The sequence below is a fragment of the Myiozetetes cayanensis genome, unplaced genomic scaffold, assembly GCF_022539395.1.
Source record: "Myiozetetes cayanensis isolate MyiCay16 unplaced genomic scaffold, myiCay2020 scf5-8, whole genome shotgun sequence".
In the NCBI taxonomy this organism is placed as follows: Eukaryota; Metazoa; Chordata; class Aves; order Passeriformes; family Tyrannidae; genus Myiozetetes; species Myiozetetes cayanensis.
In genome coordinates this window covers 27793470-27816463 of record NW_026087742.1, presented here as the reverse complement: position 1 = coordinate 27816463, position 22994 = coordinate 27793470, and the positions used below count along the sequence as shown (strand labels likewise).

At 41.1% G+C, this 22994-nt stretch overlaps 1 protein-coding gene across 3 annotated transcripts in view; it reads left to right on the top strand.

Annotated features, from left to right (window-relative positions):
* EPHB6 (EPH receptor B6) overlaps positions 1-22994 on the top strand; it is an 85615-nt gene that overhangs the window by 13762 nt on the left and 48859 nt on the right. For all 3 annotated transcript variants that reach the window (XR_007630879.1, XR_007630878.1, XM_050332095.1), the window contains exons 2-4: positions 5103-5321; positions 15724-15788; positions 20002-20698. Coding sequence is in view for 1 of the 3 variants with exons in the window: in XM_050332095.1 (XP_050188052.1) it covers positions 5228-5321; positions 15724-15788; positions 20002-20698 (856 nt within the window). In the remaining 2 variants the exon portion in view is untranslated. The remainder of the gene's footprint in view (positions 1-5102; positions 5322-15723; positions 15789-20001; positions 20699-22994) is intronic.

Below are 22994 nucleotides of genomic sequence, written 5' to 3'. Positions count from 1 at the left end.
TTCCTAAAGAGATATTAATGGGCATGTATTGGGGGATACTCTTTAGTAACCCTTGTCTTATATTTGTGGATACTGGAGGAATAGTAGGGGAGTGGAGGCCAGGCTTGTAAGCCATCTCCATGTAGCTCTCCCTGGCGCTGGTGGTGCAGAGAAAACATGGGCTAGGTGGACATTGGTCTGCTTCAGTGTTAGCTCGTGTTTTGAAATGTAGTTTGCACTAAAGCATGCAGAATTGTTATTCTCTTGACTGCACATTTAAAAACACAAGTGTTCTTCCAATAAGGAAGGCTGTCAGGAACTCTTGATTAAGAACTGACAATTTTTACATTGTGTTGTCATGTCCATTGTTTCCATTTGCTTCCATGCATCCTGAGAATAAAGTATTTGAACCAATATTAGAGTTAAGATTTTTACAAAGTAGTGCAGGACAGAGCATCCTCTCTGCAGTGGATCAATCTCCTATCAGCTTTTAAGGAATAGAATATCAGAACTACCCATAGGTCTTCTGTAGAGATTAGGGCTACAAGACTGATAGTTCTTCCTGATGCCTCTGGTTTGCTCCAATTTCACAGAACTCAAAGAAACAGCTACATTTCATTAATGGAGAAGAAGAATCTGTCAGGCCCTTGTATTTTCTCAGGAGGCTTGTGCAGTGCCTGAACAATCCTAGCTTTTTTCTTAATTCTAAAAGTATGCCTGAATTCCTCCTGCAGAAGCCACACCAGGTACATTGTTCAGATGCATGTTTAATGTTGTTTGATGTCAGGTTCTGCAGTGTGTATCTGTCAGAGGGGAATAGGGTCAATGTGCATTACTTTCTCATCTGTGACTACATATTGTCTGCGTACTAAGCTAGAACATGCTTCAGTGAAGGTCTGTCTAAAGATTTATGGATAGAATCAAAAAGATTAGAAAACAAGGTATTTTCTTTAAAGCTTAGGTCCAGCAGAACAGAATTAACACTGTTTATATTGTTGTCACTGTTTTGATCAGTCTCAGAGTGCCATGCAAACCCAAAAGAAATAGAATCAGTCCATTTTAAGGAGGCTTATCTTAGGTTTGTCACGTGTATGACCACCTCCATCAAGACTCAAGACATATACCGTTGGGGTACTCTAAAATAAATGACTACACAAACCTAGGAGCAAATCTGCTTCCTTTCTAATAAAAGCATATGTACTGATAGAAGAGAATTTTGAATTAATGCTGACCTGTTAAGCAACACTAGTGCCCATGGCTCTTCAGGTGCTTGAACTTTGGGGAAATCCTTTATTTGCATAAGGAAACTGCCTCAGAGATACTCACTGCATTAAATACTTTGCCACAGTTTCGATTACAGCATTGGCCCATAGCAGCCCCCTTTGTGAGAGATATCCCACAAGCTCAGAACTGTAATAACATTGTTGATTTAGTACATACGGAAACACTATTGCTATCTGTTCTGTAGCACTGAGCATCATTTGCCTGGAATTGTACTAAAGTGTTCTGACTTCAAGACTGAGTTCAGAAAAAGTGAGAAATTACAGCACTGGTTCTGTCTGGTGAGATGAAACAGACCTTAAATAGTACCAGCTAAGCCAGGTGTATTATGTTTCATATTTGAGACTTTCCAGCTGAAATCGTTTGTGTTTGTAGTCTTGGGTATAAGAAGCTGGGCAAGATGATGGGCAAGAGCTATCCCTCTTCTGTTGAAATAAACCATGGAATAGAGCAAGAGAGATTCTGACTGTATAGAAGAAAGAAAAAAGTCCCTCATGAAAAAATAATTTAAAAAAAAATTCAGTTCAGTGCTGGTACAGATGTCCAAAGAAGCTGAGGAATCTCCATCCTCGGCAATGTTCAAAACTCATCTTGACAAGTTTCCCAAAGAACTCTTCTCCTCTCTGGTTGTTCTGCTAAGAAACCAAGATTCTTGAAAATACTGGTGATGATTGTATTCATCTCTCTTATTGGGATCTTGAACATAAATTTTGGTAATCCAGGTACAGTGGCACAGAGATGGTGCCAAAGTAAACAGCCATGATAGCATTGGTGAATAATGTAAGCAGATAACCTGGAGGCTTCCATCCTCCATCTCTTTGAGCTTGGTGCTAAAGCAAAAGTTACTCGTCTTTTCCAACTGCTTGGGATCTTCACAGTTTTATAGGGCTGAATCATTAAAAGACATTGGGATTCTCAGGAACTGTCATGCTTCTCAGATGCTTTAGGATTTTCAGGACTTCCAAGGAGAATGAGAGAATTCCACTACCTAAGGAAATACATGTCTAAAGGGGTTTAGAATCCTTTATGGAAGAGTTAGCGTAAGAGGATTGACAGATGGTACATTACCAACAAGTTCATGTAGTTGGAAGAGAGACAGGATGATAAAAGGGTATTTAAGGAAGTTTTTTGAAGAGTCCTGTTGTGACAAGGTGTATTACTTTGCAGTTAGATTTGGAGGAGAAGAGGGAATAGTGGATTCCATAGCAAGAAGTAATCTCTCTGAAAGCAGTTTTGGAAGAAGTAACTAGATGAGAAGGCCATGAAAAGGTGCTTGTGTGGACAAGAGAAGAGAGTGGTTTAAAAGTTGGGATGGTTTGAGGTTTCTGTTTACGTAGTTTGGTATAGGGAAGAAATAGTAGGAGAACTGAAGAATGAAAGATGAGCGTCTTTGGGTGTAGTCAGATTCTATACACATCAAGTGCTAGGGGGAAGGGCAGGGCAGTGGTTAGCAATTTAGGGGCTTGGTACTCTTTAATTCAGAGAGGCTAGTGCTTCCCTCCTACTCTCCCTTAAACGCTTCCATAATGTTGTCTCTCTCCTTGGTTGTGGAGTAAGCATTTTCCATTGAGGTGTGGAAGAGGCAGAATAAAATAAAATTTAAAAATAATAATAATAAAAAAAGGCAAAATTACCTATTTTTAACTACTTAGTCATAACCAGCTTTTTGATTTAGCCACAATTTATTTCAGAGAAAAATAATTTCCAGTCTAATCTGGACAAAGGCTGTATGATTCCTCATGAAGAGCCATGCAACTTTGCCGGTATACAGGGTTGACCAGGGTAAGCCAAACAGACGTTGTAAGAGAGATGTGCAGGTCAGGAGGAAAGCAGAAAAATGGATTTCCTTGAAGCTTTTGTGTACAAGGGATTTTTTTTTTTAGTTATATCTGTGGTAATTTCAATACTTTTGCCTGAGATTCAGCCTCCAGAGCATATCTGGGTTCTGTCTTCTGCTCTGCCACTCATTAGTTGTGTAGCATGAGAAAATCCAGACTGTAAGCTGTTTTCAAACCTTCTGTAAATGAATGCAGTCCCATTGACTGAAATGAAAGTTGTGTTCAGTTTATTTGACCTCTGTTTCTGCATTTATTTGCCTTTAAAATGAATGTTTAAAAGTCCCCATCTCTCAGGATTTTACTGGCGTAATAAAAAAGCTTTTAGATATTATAATGTTTCAGATTGACTGGCAGTACAAATGGTGAGTATTTATGTCTCCATATAGAATAGTCATGCAGGCTTGGTTCTGGTGTACCCAGTCTTGGTTTTTGTGGCTCAGGCAGCAGTCTTCAGCCCTATTCCAGGAGAACACTGCTATGTGTTTGGATAGTTCTCTCTGTAAAGAAGGGCTTTCTGATCATTCAGTCTGAAATGTTGTCCTTTTTATAGTTACATCCAGTGGTGTTTTCCTTCTGTGATACATTGTGATGCATACACTGACTAATATGCAGTACCTGTATATTATAGCATCTTCATTTTTCCTCTGTTATACTGAACTGATTTTATTTTTTCTTTTATTATAAGTCATGAATCAACGTTTTTGCCTCTTGCTGAGGTTCCTTTAGTTTCCTTGCCTTTTAGTGATGCCCAGTGCCTTTGGTTCAACTGTGTTTGGTGTTCTAGGTTCTTTCGGGGGCAGAGAGAACTATTGCATCTTGTTCAGTTAATTTCTCCCCTTCTCCAGTAAAGAAAATTAAATTGCACTCCACTGCCTTTTTGCATGCTCCTCAGGCTGCTTTTTTCTCTGCTATGCCCAGCTTGCTCAAATCCTCCATTGCAAGGTTTTCAGATAATTGCACTGAGGCTGCCCCTTTTAATTACAACTCTTCCCTCTGCTGTTTCAGCCAAGTTATTGAGCCATTTCTCTATATTGCCTGAGACATTTTTCTTTCTCCTTAGCTACGCTTCACTGTCTCACTGAAGACAGTGAAGTATTTTCAATGCTCTGCGCAAAGAGCACTTGAAGAAACAAAACATACTGGCTTTTTGCATGCAACCTACATATTATTGTGATATTTCTCTGGTGGGACGACAATTGGGCAGATGGAGCCAAAATTACCTTGCTTAGCAAAATTATTGTGCTGGATTGATCTCATGCAATGCTGGATTAGGCTAAATGCTGCTCCTTTTCTGTGAGATAAGCCTGTGTGTCAGATTCTTAATGGTGGTGATAGAGTTTTGTTTGGATTTTTTTCCCACTTAAGACGATAAACTTAGACTTTTTCTGCTTTTTCTGGCTGCAACACAGACTCCCTATTTGACCTTAAATATCACAACGTTTGCTTCCTCACGTGCAACATATCAGTGGGAAAAATGCTGTCCAGCTTCAGTAATGTTGTGCAGTCGTATGCTTAAAGGGACAAATGCCTGCACCTGATACACAGTTACAAGTGTGTCAGCCATGCAGATTTGTGCTGGCAAAAACTCTCCTGTCATAGCTACTGCCCTGCAGAGTCCTGAACAGGCAAAATGAGACAGAATTTGAAAAACATACAGTGGAAGTGGAAAGGACACCTTCTAAGAGACATTACCAGAGAGATACAAATGGCCAGGACTTCAGCAGGGGTACAACCCGTACTGTGGTACAGATTCACAGATTGAGAGTGAGAAAACCCACTCTCACTGATGCCATGAATGTCCCAAAATCTGTACAGGCAGTGTACAAAACACCTGTGACTGACTGAAGTCTTGAGGGCCGGGTCTGTGGTAAATGCTGAGTCTGTACTTCTCTGTCTCACTTGTACCTCGGAAGTAGTAAGTGATGGAGTGGGTGTATAAAAACTGCCAGTTTTGTATTATTGTGGCCTGATTTCTGTTTCCATCTTCTGTTTTTCCTTAAACAGTATTTCTGTGTGAAGACCTCTGTGCTTTGATTTGTGAAGATATTAAAACACTCCAAGAAATCTCTGACCGTGTCAAAGGAGTGGTGTGTGTTTGTTAAAGATGGTGGTATTCACAGAGAATCTTCATGGATTCTAATGGTGGCATCAGTGCAAGAAGAGTGGCGGGAATGGGTTGGATATGGATGGTCTGCTTCTTTCATCTAGTCACCTCACTAGAAGGTAAGAACAGATATATATTGCAACAACTTAATGAAGTTTTCTGTAGAGATTTAAAAAAAAAAAAAAAAAAAAGGTGTGCCCTCCAGTATACTTCTCCTAGTCCAGATGAGCACAGAGGACTTGTCTTTCTGTTTGAGGGTTGATTACTATCTCTGAAGATGTAAAAGTTTTAGTATTGTTTCTAGTGGGAGAGGCAAACTCTCTTATGAAAGACCATTAATGAATGTTACTATTAGCTGTCTCAGAAATGACTGCCTCAAAGAATAATTTTTTTTTGGTCAGGAAATAAGCTCCTTGTTTATGCTTTGCATGTATTTTATTCTTGTGTTCCTGTTCGTGCACTGTGTTTGTTTTGTGAAACAATCTCTGAATGTTTAGGCTGTTCTAGAAGGCAGCATACAGTGAGTTGAAATCAAGAGTCTTTTTCTCACATTTGAACAACTTGCCTAAAATAATAGATGTGGAGAGAATGCTTTGCATTAACAAGAAGAGGCAGTTCACATTCAGCCAGTAGAGGAGAGGAGGGAGAGAGCAGTGAAGGCAGAACAGGGAAAAAAGGTGGGCAGAAAAGGGAGGCCAAGAAAATGCTAGAAGAAAGAATAGATGGTAGGAGGGAGGGCGATGAGAGCAGGAGATAAGATGAGAGCTATGGAAGAGACTTAGAGAAGGGCAGAGGTATTGTAAACAGTCCTCTTGTTTGTTCCAAGAAATATCCTTGCAGCTACATGTGCTCAATGAACTGTACTGCTTTGTGATGAATGTTCATCTCTTGCATTTCTAAAAGCCTCTGAAAAAGGAGTGGAGGAGACAAAGGGAGACAAGGAAAGACCTAGAGGATAGGAAAAGAGAATAGTGTGAGGTCTAATAAAAAGAGGAAAGCTTGTTAAAGCATCACTTCTCTTAATAGGAGGGGAGGGGAGTGGGGGAGGAGTTCAGATAATTGGTGTAAGATTACAATACAGATTCTTATATCTCTGAAATTCTGTTAATTACTGACTTTAAAATTATCTTACAAAATACTGTGTAATTCCTTGTGTAACTGGTAAAGGAATTGAGATAGAAAAGGGGGAGAAAAAGTCAATTCTCTCTGCAAATATGAAGCAACTCAGTGATGCCTGTAGGAACTGACATTTTTTGAATTCTATACTCACTCCTGTAAGTTTGTAGAGATAAAAGAGCTGAGAAAGCACCGTGTGATGCAGTTTCACAGATCACGTAGTTGAATTGGTTGGATTAAAATAGGACAGTAAAATTTAAAATTTTGCCTGTGGAGATGAAGCAGTAAAGATTCCCATGAGCTGATTTTCAACTCTCAATTCAGAGTCAGGGGAGTCAGCACCTTCATTGTGACTGTGCTGCATGGTCCTAGGTTTGCACTCCTAACCTGATTTGCATCTCAGAGGTAAGTATTTTTGTTGTGGTCAAAAGCCAAAGAAAAATTATGCAGTAGGGGAGGAAAGTCTGATGATAGCTATGTAGAAAGCTTTGCTTTAGTACGGGGTTGTCCATAAGGAAAGAAAAGGCCCATGGCTGATTTGTTGACTCATAATTATATATGGTAGAAACTTGAACTTCAGGTTTCAGATTTTAGTTGAAAAATATAGGGAATATCCAGTGTTGTCCTTAGTTTTTGTAATGTTTCTTAGAATTTTTAGATGGTGTCTAAAATATGTCTCACCTCTAACTGAAGAGAATTGAGTGGGAAAATCAGTCAAGGTAATTTTTCTTCCAGGTGTTTCTCAGGCATTTGAGTTAGATTTCTCAGTCTGAATGTAAATCATTTTTTTCCTTAAACTAATTTTTTTTGGAAATTTTCTAAACCTTACTGTAAATAATTAAGAAAAGAAGGACAAGCCGTAGAGAGGGGAAGAGAAGTAGTCAAAGTATTCAAACCATCTTTATATGCAGTATTAAGAGAGCAAATACCTTTTTAGGCAGAATAGTTTTGATAAATGGAAGACAGCATGCTTTTACAGGACCTAGTGGGACTTCAGACTTCTTCACACTCAGAAGTAAAGACATTCTTGTAAGCAATTGAAAATATTTTTGTTGTTATTGTTGTTGGTTTTAACGCATAATAAGGAATCATTAGGCTGAATTTTTTTGATACAGCTCTAGTATTTGGACACACTAATTTTGTAGGAGTGAGCATGTCTGTCCAAAGTTTTCCAGACATGATTTTTACAGTAGGAAAAAAAACTGCATGGGAAACATGAGGGAAAACTGCTTTGCAAACAGAAGACATTTGTAAACTTGCTATTTTAGCTTTACAAAAGGAAACAAGATTGCTTGAAAGTTTCCAATGTTTTTGGCTTTGCAAAAGTTTTTGAGGATTTAGTTTGGAGAGCATAATTTTTGAGCTACATGCTGGGTGAAGTAATGGATTTTTCCTTTCTCTCAAAGAAACACAGAAATGTTATTTCTTTGAAAATCTATATATGTATGTAATTATAATTTATCACTTAACATTTAAGTTAACATTTTAGGTTAACCTTTCTGATTGTAAAAGTTAGTGAAGCATAGAATTTAAGAATGCCTGATGGGCTGCAGTCAAGACAGGTGAGAGCAAGTGATAACTTGTTAATGAAATGGCTCTTACTAGGGTGCCAAGATGAATTTTATGTGGAATATTGGTTTTGCTTTGACTGAGTTATAAATGTCTACAGCTATAAACACAAGCAGAATTCATTTTGCAGAACTCATTAAATATGTTCCAAAGGAATGATGTGTTCTGCATGTAAGTGACTGCATTTGTTTTACAACAAGCTCTCCAGCCTGCAGAATGGCTGGACAGCCTTTCTAACTATCTTCCAGAAATGCAAGATAGAGAATAATTATTCTGCCTTGGTAGAACCTCTTTACATTGAAAGTGTCTCCTTGGCAAAAGGGAACGTGGAAGAAAAAGGTAGTGAGGTCAGACATTCTTATTTCATTTTTTCCCCTATCTTTTCTGTTAACTGGTTGTTATCTTGGGCTGCTGAAAATAATGTATTGATTGCTTAAATTGATTTGCCTTTGAAGTTGAGGAAAACTATACTTTCCTCAAAAGGAATTTTGAAAGAAAATAAAACATTTGTCTTTTAGTTTATTAGATACAGTTTAGTATATACAAAGAAAGGTTTAAATTAATGTTAATTTATTTCGGGGGAAATTAAAATTGCCTTTTTACTTCAGCTACTTGTGACTCACATGAGTTATTAAAATCCTGGCAAACATATTCTTCCAAGTTCTTTCCTGGCTCTTACCTGCATGCCAAAATCTTTGCTGCATGCTTGGAAGACCCAGGGCTTTCCCAGAGGAATATCCTGTTGTAGACATGCAGAGGGTGAAAGAGACTTGTTTGGATGTGCAGCTTGTTTGTAAATGGGGAACAGACAGGGGTTATCCTTTTGGTCAGTCTCAGCAGCTCTGATTAATTTTCTTACAGAGTAGATTCATGTGCATTCCCTATGCCAGGACACCCAGGTACATTCCCAGGCATGTACCATAGCCCTGTGTTGATTCTGCTCCCAAACTGCAGGCTAGCCCTTGCTGCTCAGAGGCTAGTAGGACAGTAGGGACTATTCATGCTGCAACTAACACTGTTTATATTCAAAGGTAATTAAACCTTCAAGGAAAAAGAATGGCATTCTTGTAGTGTAGGGTATCTGGGACTTAAAAAATATCCTTCAGTGAAACGTCGGAAGATATAAGCTCGCTTTTTAATGTCTGTGAAAAAAAGTAAGCAGGAAAACACAGATAAACACTAGAAGTCACACTGTGCTATCATCAAAAGTAGCCAGTTTGATGGCAGTAGCAGTTGGATCCCAGTTCTAGACTCAATAGTGGGTGCTGCAGAATGAACCTCTTAAGCTGCAGAAGAATACACATTATATTGTATCACTAGAAACGTTGTAGGTAGTAATTTAATTTGATTTCATATGGAGAGGTGAAACTTCTTTTTTTTTTAAATTTCTTGATGTCTGCATCTTCTGACATCAGTAGATTAAGTAGCAAAACATGCTAGTACTGGCAGTTTCGCTAGAGCTTTAACGAAAGAAAAGGGCAGGTAAAGACAAAAATACACAGTCATTCATAAATTTAAAATCTGTGTTACAAAAATCTGTGTATTTCCTTATCCTAGACCATTTGGCTGTCATTTCTCTCTTTCACAGATGGCACATAACTCCTGGTTGGGGTGTGAGAATTCCTACTTTCAGATAACAACTTTGATGTTCTGATAGTATCAGCATTTTGCTCTGACATAGCAAGTAGTTAATTAATATTATACTTCGTGGAACTTACTAAACACATAGCCCATTGACTCCAAAGAGCTCTTTTTAAATTAATTGCATAGGAGTAGAGAAGTAATACAAGATCATTGATTGCAGAATGATTTCAAAATATAGATTTAGCCAAGAAAAAATTCAAACTCCTTTGTCTCATATAGATTGGGTTTGTGTATGTTCTCTTATATTAGGAGACATATTTTATAACCTGCAGCTTGGGTTTTTTGTGTTAAGTCATAGCTAAACTTTAAAAAAGATAGTTTTTGTTAAAAAATAATGTCAATCTTTGTGTTGGGTAGTTTATGAACAAGTAGGATTTTTTTACTACTTTTGTTTGGTTTTTTACTTATTTCATCAACTAATTTTTGAAAAACAGAATAGTTGTGACAGTTCTATATGTCACTGGCCATTGATTTTACTTCACCACAATAGCTGTTTAGTTTTGGAAGAAGTTCTAGTGTGTTTAAGGCGTCCCAACTGTTCGACTGTATTCTGTCTCTGGGTGATAGAACCCCGTGCATAAATACATTGGTTCAGTTGAGTGATAAAAGGCTCCTGATAAAAGAGTCCTCTCCACATGCTCAAAGCTGCTCAGAGGGGCAATGAAAGGCAGGGGAACTGAATAACCTAACAGAGAAGTAAGCACCCTGACCCAGCTTCTCCCAGGGCTATCACAGGAGTGTGACCAGCCCACAGAGTGGGAATGGAATGCATTAAGTTAAGTAAATGGAAGTGCTCTCTGGAACACCGCGGAGATTGAAGGTGGTTAGTGCCATCAGGGCTATGGTATTTATTAGGGGATGTAAGGAAGACCAGTTAGGGTTTCTACAGAACTTATTGTGGGTTGTTTAGGAGAGGAACCATAGGTAGGAAAAGGGAGGGATCAGTGTAGTTTTGGGGAGGATTATGTGTGAGAAAGTAGAGAGATAAAGGGCCAGTTGTGCAAACACTCTGCAGCTGTATGTGTGTACGTGGACATTTATATACCAGCAACTGGAGTTGAACCACAGATCGTAGTGGCCCATAAGTCAGTGCTACCAGAAGCTGGAGAGCCTGAAATGGATGAAAATCAAGTGCTAGGAACTCAGGTTGGACCACAGGTCATAGGATCTGTGCATCTATGATAAAAGCAACTGGAGTGAGTGAGCTTTTGTTGGTGAGTCTGTGATCTGTATATCAAGCCAGACTAGCTTGTTAGTAGAGTAAGTGGGTTGAGAAACCAGGGAAAGGCCAGAGAGTCTGGAAGATGAATAGGACATGTGTTTGTATGTGTGCATCTCTGCGAGCAAGACAGATGGAGGGGGCTGTCTACTGAGGGAATCAGGAGGCCCAGGTCAACTATTGAGGTCACCATAAGTTCTTGGGGCTCTTTGGGAGTCCTGTCTATATGTTGTGTATATCAGTGCAACTGGAGACAAGATGATCCAAAGGCCAGCTCCTGGGTAGGCTGATTGTCTAAGACCAGTTAATGGAGAGATCCATAGTGTGTGTGCCTGTGCATGTGTTTGTACATGTACGTAGGGTTCTCTGGAGTGGGGCAGCACTACAGCAACTGGCTGCAGACCTTGGAGGCTCAGAAGTCCAAGTGTCAGCAACCTAGGAGAACAAGAATCCAGGGCTAGCTACTGGGTAGGTTGCATGCTTAAAAAGCCAGTTAGTAGAGGATCCATAGCGTGCCTCTGTGTGTGTGTGAAGGCATGTAGCAGAGAGTGAGGCTGTCTGAATACTAGCAAAAGGAGTAGGGCTGCAAGCTTCAGGTGCCAGCATATGGAGAGATGACAGATCCAGAGGTCAGCTTCTGGAGACTAAATGGTTAAGGACAGTTATTGCAGGGATCCATATTGTATATAAATGCATATATATCTCCCTCTAACAAACCTTCATCCTAACCACCCAGAAAGGGGAGCAGGATGAGGCCATTGGTGGTGCTGTTTCTATTTGCATGACTGGTGAGTGGCTCTGTCTTTGTTAATCTTCGTGGCTGGCCATTCACATATGTGCAGTGCCTATATGTGTTTGTGTGTGTGCCTGTTGGGAATACCCACTCAACCTTGCTATTGGTTGCACCCAGAGACATGAAGCTGCAGCAACCTTGCTTATGTGAGGTTACTGGATTTGACAACGCTTAACAATATTTTTGCACAAGCCCAGAGAATTCTTTCTCTTTCCAGCCTTCTTAGAGAGCATTCACAGTCTTCCTACTTGTTCACATTCAAGGCATGATCATAGAAGGCAGAATAAGCTCAGTAACGTTTCAGTTCTTTTCAAGGAGTCTGCTAGAGCTTTGCTGCTTGGGGCATTCAGCTCCATAGCAAAGTTAACTCTCTGAATGTTACCTTTTACTGTACTGCCTTATCTAGCAGTGTTCATGTACATTTGGGTATATTCAGAATTCAACTGGACAAGGTTTTGAGCAACCTACTGTAATTTAACCTGGCCCTGAGCAGGGTGTTGGTAAAGATGACCTCTGGTACCTCCCTTCCAGCTTGTTTCATTCTGTAATTCAATGGTGTGGTCATTCTTTGCACCAGATTCTCATCCCACAGATGAAGAGATTCTTTTGCTGTCTTCTCAGGATCAACTTTCTTGTCAATGGCTATAGTTTGGGCAGGCTTGGGTTGTATAATTCCCTCTTGCATCACTGCACTGTTAAGACACTGAGGACAAGTATTCTTCAATTCAGAAAGCAGCTGGGCCATCTTTACCTCCATTAAGGTTATCTAAGGGTCATCCTTGGGTGAATTGTCATCCACTCACATCAGGAGAAAATTTTGCCTGTGAGGTAAGCACGAAATAGTCTTGGTTGAAGGTACAGGCTATCCAAAACCTTGAAATCATTAACATGACTATTTTGAGCATCCTGATCTGTAATAGCAACTTCCAGACTGGCCAGTTGTTCTTGATGTTGACATTATAGTATAACGTAGCCCAAGAAGTTGGTTTGTGATGTAAGTGTAGACTAGTACTAGCTTAAGTATTGGGGATTTTTTTTTCACTCTTTCTGGCCTGCAAGAACAAAGGATACTTCAATGAGAGTTTAATTAGTTTAAAATTTTGTTTTACAGAGACTGTAATGAACCCATTTGACTCCTCTGTAAAATATGATCGTTTTCTTTTTAGTTCAGGGAAGAAAAATACAGGGGAATCTCTCATCAGTTGTTTTTCTCTTCTTTGAACTAAAATAGCTCTCATAATATGAAATTGGAATATCATTCTTCAAAACTGAAATTAAAGCAGGAGTCAAAAAGAATTGTCATCATTTCATGTGTTTAAAAGCCTCCAGATTGCTCAGATGTCTTACTTATTCCCCATATTTAATGTAGAATGGAATATTGTTCCATTGGTACTCTGAGATGACCTCAATCAGTGTTGCCTCTAGCAGCATCAGGGACCGGACTGAGCCTGGGTCTAACATGATCTTGCAAGATCCTTGATTTTGAGCAAGATAGAAAGGGTGTAAGCCATTTTTTTTTCCAAATTGGCAAATTCAGCTGAACAGATCATTTATATCTGCACTGAAGAGCAGCAGAATACTGAGTACACTGAGGATGTGGAATGCCACATCAATCATCAGTACTGATGTAGTGGCATATTGAAGGCTTTTAACACATTTAACACATTCATAGTGTTAAATTATTAGCACATCCATGTGTTTGGCCCATGCCAGTTAATCTTATGATAAACAGTGTCTACATATAGGTCAGAAGTTAGGGTGGACCAAGGACCACTCCTCAGAGATGACTGGATGCAACCATGCACTTATTTGGAGTTGGAATTTTTAGCCATGTAAACATGAACCATACTGTGCCTGTTGTCCTCAGAATCAGAGAGCAGTTTAACAGCTTGTTAGATTTGTGAGTGTGCCTGCAGCTAGTGTGACTGGGGATCTGATTCAAGGCATGGAGCCAGTAGGAGAGGGAGAAAGAGAATTAAAATAGTGAGGGACTTTGGACTGCAGGTTGTGAAATGAGATTTATGCACACAAAATTCTTGTGTACTTTTCTTATTTTCCTAATGCTTTCTGACTTAAAATATTCACTGTGAGAGGGACAGTTCTGTCTGCTTCAGGCTGCCTATTTCTGTTTGCTTGTGAAATACTTATGTGCTTGATAAATATTACCTTGTTCACTGGTGAGAAGCTATCTGGAGAATATGCTTGACATGGCAAGCAGTCTGCTGAGCAAGTCTTCTCTATTTTCTTTCCTCTTCTTGCCTTTCTCACTTTTTATCTGGCTTTCTGTGCCCTGATTAACTTTCCTCTATTTTATTTTCTTCTAGAGTTTCCATGGGGTAGAGGCATTATACTTTGGTAAATGGGAGACTCAAACCTGATTAGAAAAAAAGTTCTTTGTGTGTTGAAAAATTACCTTGTATATTATTTCAAGGCAATGTCTGGGAACCCAGTGGCGAAGTAATGACATGAGGCAGTGCAAGTCCTGTGCCAGACCATGCAACTGAGACCGTAATGGGTGTGGGGGAATGCCAAGTTCCTCTGCTGCCAGGACAGCCTAGGGAAGACTGTGCCTCAGGGAGACATAGGCCTTTTGCAGAGGTTCTGCTGCTCAGAGAACCATCTGAGCCAAGCTACCCTTGAGTACTGAGCTGCTCAGCATTTCTCAAGGTCTGTTAGACAATTTTAGTGAGGGTTGTACTTAACCAGTAAGCTCTTTTCAGTTTTGGCAAGCCTGCCCAGGTATTCTGTGCAGCTTTTGAATCAAGGAATCAGCTCCTCGGGAAGGTCTATGAAATACAAGGTCTCTTGTAGGTATATAGGGAACATAGTTCAGGGACATCAGTGAAGGCTGAGGTCTGGATAAGCTTGCTCACTTGATCATGTCTGCTTTAGGATGAGTCTAGTCTTTCCTTTCTGATGATTAATGTGGAGTGAATCCCTAGGTGCATTGGTATGGATAGTGACACCAGCAATCCATAAATTGGAAATAGAAACCATTGAGGATCTCTCTCCTGCATAAAACATGGAACAGTCATATCTATAAACTTCTACAAGAGGAATAGGAATAATGAATCCTATTTGTAAATAAGCTGGCTGTTGCTGTTGGGTTCCAGGTTGGCTTTTTTGATCTTTTTTTAAGGTTTTGCTTTTTTAAAGCAACAAAATGGAAATAGGAAAGCCAAAATAAACAAATAAAGTTTTCCAGAATTAAAGAAAAAGCATTTCATTCATACAGTATTTATCAACACATATAAATATCTATTCAAGAGAGTCTTGTTCTTCTTCTGTGTACTCACTATAAATCTACACATTAAAGTGCACATGCTTCCTTACTAGTAACTTCCAAGGTCGTCTCAGACCTTGACAAGTATTTTGGAGAATGATACGTTTATAGTTTGCACTGTCACAATTTCTTCTGTATTTCTTTGTACCCAAATAGAGAATAACATGTCCAAGAGCTGTCAAGACTAGTATCTGCCTCCAGTAGTAGATTCAATAACAATGGAAATGCAAACCAGTTGTGGGAATAAACTTGGCCTGTGCCCTACTCCTGAGCAGGATAATGGAACAGACTATTTAATACTAATTTTCCTGATAAAACTGGGACTCCTACTCAGGCTTGCAATGTAATGCCCAGATCCAGAACAAAGTGAATCCATTACAGGATCAACTGGGTCGTCATCCTAAACCCGAAAAGAAATTTGGTTCCAGAACTGGAAACAAACATGTCTTGGCCTTGTGTCCACATTTACACCTGCAAATAAAACAGGCAACCATAGTCCTAAGGAGACTGACATGCATTCATGTAACTCATCTCTCTGTCCCACCTTTTCCTTTCCAAAAAGAGAGTGGTCTCGTCTGTATGTTCATTATGATGACTCTGCTCCATGCTGTCAGTGTGATTACATTTTGCCTGGGAAAGTCTGGTCAGAACATTGCCAAGCAACTTGCTAATCATGACTTAGCATGATTATGTGCCCAGTGCCTCTGCCCCCATCTTAGGCCTTCTTAATTTGCTAGTGTGGGCATAACTGTCATATTTAATCTCAAAACATTAATGTATATTTTTGGTGTATGGAAGCCCTCTACAAGACAATCTTGTAAGGAACAGATAAGATTTTAGTCTGACTTGGAATAGCACCAAATACTCTTTTTATTTAATTTTTTTAAATATAAACAGAAATACTTCTGGATACAACTCAAGAGACCTCAGAGATTGGCTGGACCACACACCCTTCTGATGGGGTAAGCATTTCCCTTGTCCTCTTCTTTACCGTGCCTCTGCTGGGAAGACGTGCATGCATCTGATGAAGAAAGGGAAACTGGAAGCAGTGAGACTTTGTTTATGGATTTTGTACATGTGAACAATTTGAACACAATGTGTTGTGCAAAGCCAGATTGTTAAGAGAGGAGAATACTGGGTGGTATACTGTTGTCACCTCCTTACCATCTGCCTTCCACTGTCCTAATATAAATAAATATCCCTCAGCACTGATAGAATAGAATAGAGTAGACTAGACTAGAATATTTCAGTTGGAAGGTACCTACAATAATCACTTAGTCCAGCTGCCTGACCACTTCAGGGCTGACTAAAAGTTAAGGCATGTTGTTATGGGCATTGTCAAATGCTGACAGGCTTGGAGTATTGATCACCTCTCTAGGGAGCCTGTTCCAGTGTCTGACCACCGTCTCAGTAAAGAAATGTTTCCTAATGTCAATTCTGAGCCTCCCCTGATGCAGCTTTGAACCATTCCCATGCGTCCTATCACTAGACCCAGTGAGAAGGGATCAGCTTCTTCCTCCATTTCCCCTCCTCAGGAAGCTGCAGATAGCAAGAGGATTGCTATTCAGCCTCCTTTTTTACAAGCTAGACAAACCCAGAACCCTCAACTGCTCACCGCAGCATATGCCTTCCAGCCCATCCACCAGACTTTTTGCCCTTCTCTGGACTCATTTCAGGACTTACACACCCCTCTGAAATGGTGGGGCTCAGAACTGCACCCAGCACTCCTTGTGAGGCCACACCAGTGCTGAGCACAGTGGGTTAATCCCCTCTTCTGACTGGCTGGTGATGCTGTGTTTGATGCTCCCCAGGACGTGGTTTGCCCTCTGGGCTGCCCAGACACACACTGCTGACTCACACTGAGCTGCTGCCCACCAGCACCCCCAGGGCCCACTCTACAGGCTGCTCTCCATCCGCTCCTCTCCCAGTTTATACTTGTGTACAGAGTAACTCCATCCCAGGTGGAGCATCTGGCATTTGTTCTTGTTAAGTTTCATGCCATGGATGACTGCCTAATGCTCTAATCTATCCAGATACCTCTGCAAGCTCTTTTGTCCCTCCAGAGAGTTGACAGAACCTGCCAGTTTAGTCTTGACAGCAAACTTACTAATGGTGCCTTCAACACCTACATCCAGGTCATTGATAAATACCTTGCACAGAACTGGCCCTAGAATTTTGCCGAAGAAATACTGCTGCTGACCAGTCACCAACCAAATGTAGCCCCATTCACAGTGGGGTTCTGCAGGGCTCCATTTTAGGGCTGGTGTGCCTTAATGTCATAATAAATGACTTGGATTCAGGACTCAAAGGAATTCTAGGTAAGTTTGCTGCTGGTACCAAGTTGGGAGGAGCTGCTGAGTCCCTCGAAGGCAGAGGCCCTGCAGAGAGACCTTGACAAATTAGGGGATTGGGCAATCACCGACCATATGAAATTTAACGAGAGGTGGATTCTGCACCTGGGATGGGGTGTGTACAGACTGGGGAACAAGTGGCTGGAGAGCAGACCGGAAAGGCAGCTGGGTGTCCTTGTGGACAGCAAGTTGAATATGAGTCAGCCGTGCCCTGGCAGCCAGGAGGGCAAACCATGTCCTGGGGGGCATCAGGCAAAGTATCACCAGCTGACTGAGGCAGGGGATTGTCCTGTTCTGGTCTGCATTGGGGCAGCCTCACTGAGAAGGACAAGAAAAGAAGAACAGAAGAATACAGAAAATGGCGTGCTGTTTATGAGAGATATTGATTGGACTGTACTAATGGACTTTACTACTAATTGCGGTTTATCCGTGTTTTGAGTTGTACGGTTATGGGTTTATGATTATTGTTAATGCATGTTTGTTAAAAGAGTACCCCAGTTATATACAGTATTAGGTGTTAGGACATGTCCATGCATGTTAAGCTCCCTCATGATTTTCCTCCTCTCTGATTGGCTGAAATTTGCCGCACAGGAGGAGACACTGTTAACACTTTAACCCTCAGTCATTGGTTCCTAATTGCCTCACCTAAATCTCTACTTCCTCATAGGTAGTTGCACCCTGTCAATCCCATGCTCCTCCCTTGTTCTAGCCCTTTCCATCCAGAACCTTATAAAAGGCATGCTCTCCCCTCAGTCTGTGGATAGCATCCTTCACTCCTGCTGTGTGTATGTGGTCAGCATGCCTGCTGTCTGCTGCGTCATTTACCATCTACAATAAAGACCTACAACAGAGTGAAGAACCCTGTGTGCTGTCATAGCCTCTCCTTCACCCAGGCTGCGACACCTCACCTTGAGTATTGTGTGCAATCTGGGCACTGAAGTATAAGAAGGGCATGTGTTAGAGTGTATCCAAAGGAGAGCTGCAAAGATGGTGAACGGTCTAGATGGAAAGCCATACGAGGAGCAGCTGAGGTCACTTGGTTTGTTCCACTAGAGAAGAGGAGATGAGGGAAGAACTCATTGCAGTCTGCAGCTTCCTCATGAAGGGAAGTGGAGGGATAGGCACCGATCTCTTTTCTCTGGTGACCAGTCATAGGACCCGAGGAAATGGCATGAAACTGTGTCAGTGGAGATTTAGGCTGGATATTAGGAAGAAGTTCTTTAACCAGAGGGTGATTGGGCACTGGAACAGGCTCCCTAGGGAAGTGGTCACAGCAACAAGCCTACCAGAGTTCAAGGAGTGTTTGGACAACACTCTCAGGCCCATGGTGTGATTCTTGTGGTGGATCTGTGGCAGGGCTTGGAATTGGACTCTGTGATCCTTGTGGGTCCGTTCCAACTCAGATGTTCTATCATTCCAGGATTCATACTGTGTGCATTGATGTACAAATATTTCAGTTGTGCTCCTGAGCCCTCCATGCTCCCAAAAGCAGCATATATATTTCCACCAGCACTGCTATCCCCAGGCTATGCCATGCCAACTCTTGGTTTACCTCCAGCTCTCCTGTTGGTATGCCCTTCCTTCATCAATTCTAGATTAGATCTCTCTCAATCAGTCCATCCAGTTTATGAGCAAAGATGTGTTTCTCCTGTTGGGACAATGGATCCTGTCATTTTGGCAGAAGCACCAGTCCTGAAGCCAGGTATTGATATCTTGGGATCACTTGTTTCTTCCAAAGTGTCTCAGCGTTACTGAGAGGATTAGGAAAACCACTGCCTGTGCTCCTGAATTTTTTGGTATTCTTCCCAGGGCCTTAAAATCTCTCTTGATCAACTTTGTGCTTTTTGTTGGGACATTACTAGTACCCATGTGAAAAAGCAGGAGTGGGTAATAGTCTGAAGGCTGTACTAAGGTCTTCCATCATCTGGTGACATCCCTAAACTGGGCCCCAGGGAGGCAGCAAATTTGCCTAAAAAGATGTTCTGATCTGCAAGTGGGTGCTTCTGTTTCATGCAAGACAGAGTCACTAATGACCATAACTTGCCATTGTTTCTTCTTGGTATGGGTTTAATGCAGATCATGTTGCAAGGAGTTTGTTGGTCAGATCTTCACAAGAATGTTTGATCAGGTCCCTTCTCTTCTGTCTCACTGTGCACTTCCTCTGTCATACTCAGGACCTTGTACCTATTCTATAAAGCCAACTAAGAGGGTAAGAAGGGGTTTCTCTTACAGCTTTGTACCATAACACACTTCCAGTACAGGAACCCCTCCTTGTCCTTCCTTTGTGCCTTCCTCCTGGCACAAACCAGATCTGGGCCTGCCCCTGTAGTGGCCCTGCAGAGTGGCTTGTGTGCATAGGAGATGTCAGAGGATAGCTCCAACTGTGGTAAAGCTGGGTAGAAGGGACTTTAATGTGTTTTCCAAAGAACAGCGTCTGTTGCTCTGTCTCATTTGTTTATGTTGTGTGTCTTGTCTCTGGAGATAAGACATGGGGAAATAGGAGGGAAGAAAGTGACTTTCCAATTTTAAGATTCTGAATGCCATGTGACAAGTTTGTATTAGTTATGTTTTCTGTCACAACAGTTCTTACTTCAAAACTTTGATCACTCTTCTTTACAGGTCATACTTTGTCCTGTATAGAGTGCTGTGCTGCTCATAGCATCAGCAGGTTCAAGTCTTGTCCCAGACATGGCAAAGAGAAGGAAGGGGAAGACAAAGACCTGTCCTGTATTTTTGATGCAGTTGAGCACTGAATTTTTTTATTTTTGGTTGGGTTTTTTTTTACTGTTTCTTTTTTCTTTTCTTTCGCCTGTTTCCATTGTAGTGGGATGAGGTAAGTGTCCTGGATGACAAGAAGCGCCTGATCCGGACCTTTCAAGTCTGTAATGTGGCTGAACCAGGGCAGAACAACTGGTTGCGTACTCACTTCATAGAGAGACGCGGAGCCCACCGAGTCCATGTCCGCCTCCGTTTCTCAGTGAGAGACTGTGCCAGCATGCGCACTGTGGCCTCTTCTTGCAAGGAGACTTTCACACTCTACTATCACCAGTCGGAGGCTGACATAGCCTCTCAGGACCTGCCAGAGTGGCGCGAGGGCCCCTGGACCAAAGTGGATACTATTGCAGCTGATGAAAGCTTTTCCCAGGTGGACAGCACTGGGAAGGTGGTAAAGATGAATGTTAAAGTACGTAGCTTTGGACCACTTACAAAGCATGGCTTCTACCTGGCCTTCCAGGACTCAGGAGCCTGCATGTCCCTGGTGGCAGTCCAAGTCTTTTTCTACAAGTGCCCAGCTGTGGTGAAAGGATTTGCCTCCTTTCCTGAAACGTTTGCTGGAGGGGAGAGGACCTCACTGGTGGAGTCACCAGGGACGTGTGTGCCAAATGCTGAAGAGACAAGCACGACGGGGTCTTCAAGTGTTCGATTGCACTGCAATGGAGAAGGGGAGTGGATGGTGGCCATTGGACGATGTACCTGCAAGGCTGGCTACCAGCCTGTTGATGATGAACGAGCCTGCGAAGGTGAGAGAACCATTTTTTTCCACCCTTTAGGCAGCCACTTTTTTGTTGATTCTCTGTATCAGCAGTATTTGGCGCTAGCGAAAAGTTCACAGAGCTAAGGGGGTTAAACCATTTCTTACAGTGAACGCCTACTAATAGTCTCTTCTGACACTTCTAGTACCTCAAATTGGAGCTGGAGGGGTTTAGGAATGGTACTCTTCAATTTAGTGCTTTGGCTAAAACTATGCTGCTGCTTGCTTCTTTAGCAAGAGGCAACAGTGTTAGAAGAAACATGCCACATAGAGCAGACCTGAGCTCAGAGCTAATACACTCTACTTTCCTGGCTAGTTTTGGCCCTTTTGCTAGTGATGTTGGAACTAGTAATTAAAAAAAAAAAAGGGGAAATGACAACACTCTGGTCGTGGGACAGGGAACATGTGTCAGGGCTGACCTGACAAGAAAAAATAGTCATAATGGTATTATTATTACGAGTAATGTACTCTCTGCCCAGGGGCCCATTATATGTTCTGTGTTTGTTGGAGGAAATAGAATAAATTATGTATCACCTGGAAGTGATATTGGGCCAAAATCTGACCAAGCCTGAACACCCAGTCTAATGTCATGACTGCATTCCTATCTGAAGCTTAAGACTGTCCATTAAAGGAAACTGCTTCTGTTGGTTGTGTAATTTTTTGTAGAACGTTCTTCTCATGCTTCCTTTGTTTTAATATGCATCTACTCAAAATCTCTCAGCAATGTAAATGTTGCTGCACCACGCTTACTAATCTAAAAAGATTAATGTAATGTGGAAACAACTTTTGACTGCAGATACAATTTTAAAGTCAGATTATAATTTATTCAAATAAGAGTTTGAGTCGGACATTAGGCGTATAAATATCCTGGTTAACACCAAGTGCAAGTGCAAGAGATAATTAATGGCTGTCAATATATTACTTTACATTTGTGCTTCATGAAGTGATTTGAGTCATGTAAAATAGCTTTATTAAAATACAGGTCATTGTGCTGGAGACTTATAAAGCAATTAAAATTGGTAAGTGCTTTTCGTTTGTTTTAAACTTTGAGAATAATTAAAATGTGTGTGTAACTACATTCCTATAGTGCTTCTCCTGAGACAGTAGGCTCAGGTGGATGTAGAGCAGCTCTGTATGGCACTAGTTCTGCTGTCTGCATCAGTAGCATGACTAGTTCCCAGTTTAGATAAACTGCCAGTCAATAATTTAATATCAGATAGTAGTCTTAAACACTCAAAAAATAATGAAATTAGGCTTGGTAAATAAAAATTTAACAAATCTGTCTTCCATTTTTCATACCATTCAATGAAAGCTGATACTTCCTTGCAGCCTCATTATCACAGAAGCTGGAGAGAGATGAAAATGGTAAACACTATAAGGAATAACTGAAACAATGACAGTCTATCAAGCTGCAAAACTCCATTCCCGTCATTTGCTTCCTGAGATTCCACGAGCAGCTTAGAGCAGCCGAAGACAAACAAATAATGAATCTTAATGTTAGAGGGTATTTTTTTCTGCCCATGTTTCCTGTAAACTCCTCTGGCTTGATCAGTGTTCCTGATCTCTTCTCCTGCTAACAATATGTTACTGTCCTGAATGGAGCCACATTCAGTTCGTGATTTCTTCCCTTGCTTGTTGTTTCTTTGTGTGGAGTCCTTTCCAGCACGTTGCCTTTATATGTATGTTCTCCCTTCCTAAGAACAGAAGTACACCATGATACAGAGCTGCTACAGTGTTCTAGATGAAATACAGAACAAAAGCAATAGCCCAAGGGCAGATTTCTACTGATGATACTGCAGAGAACTCTTCTTAATAAGACTGAAGAATCAACCAAGGATAGAAAGGAGAAGCAAGTTTCCTTCTTACACTTTAGTAGAAGAGTGTGTGGGCATGCCTTCCCCCTCACCATATGCAAGCCTGTGGAGTCCTTCCTGGACCAGCTGTTACCTCTTTATTTAGAACAAAGAATCTGCCAAGAGCCATTCTGAGCAGATAGATAGAAAGCCCTTGTTTTTTCCCCCTGCCCCCTATCATAAGTTACGATACTTTCTTTTATTAGTTTTATGAGACTGCCTGCTGTATTTTACTACATGGCAAATTTCTTCAACTAGATAGAAGAGTGAAACAACAACCTTTCGTAAGCCCTCTGGCTGATGTGGGATAGACTCTGTGTATGGGATTCACTTTTGACCTTATCTGAGCAGACTTCTCATGCTGAACGGTCAGAAAGAAGAATGGGAGTTTACAGAGGAAAAAAAGGAAGTTGAGACCTTAGCTCCTTTTCT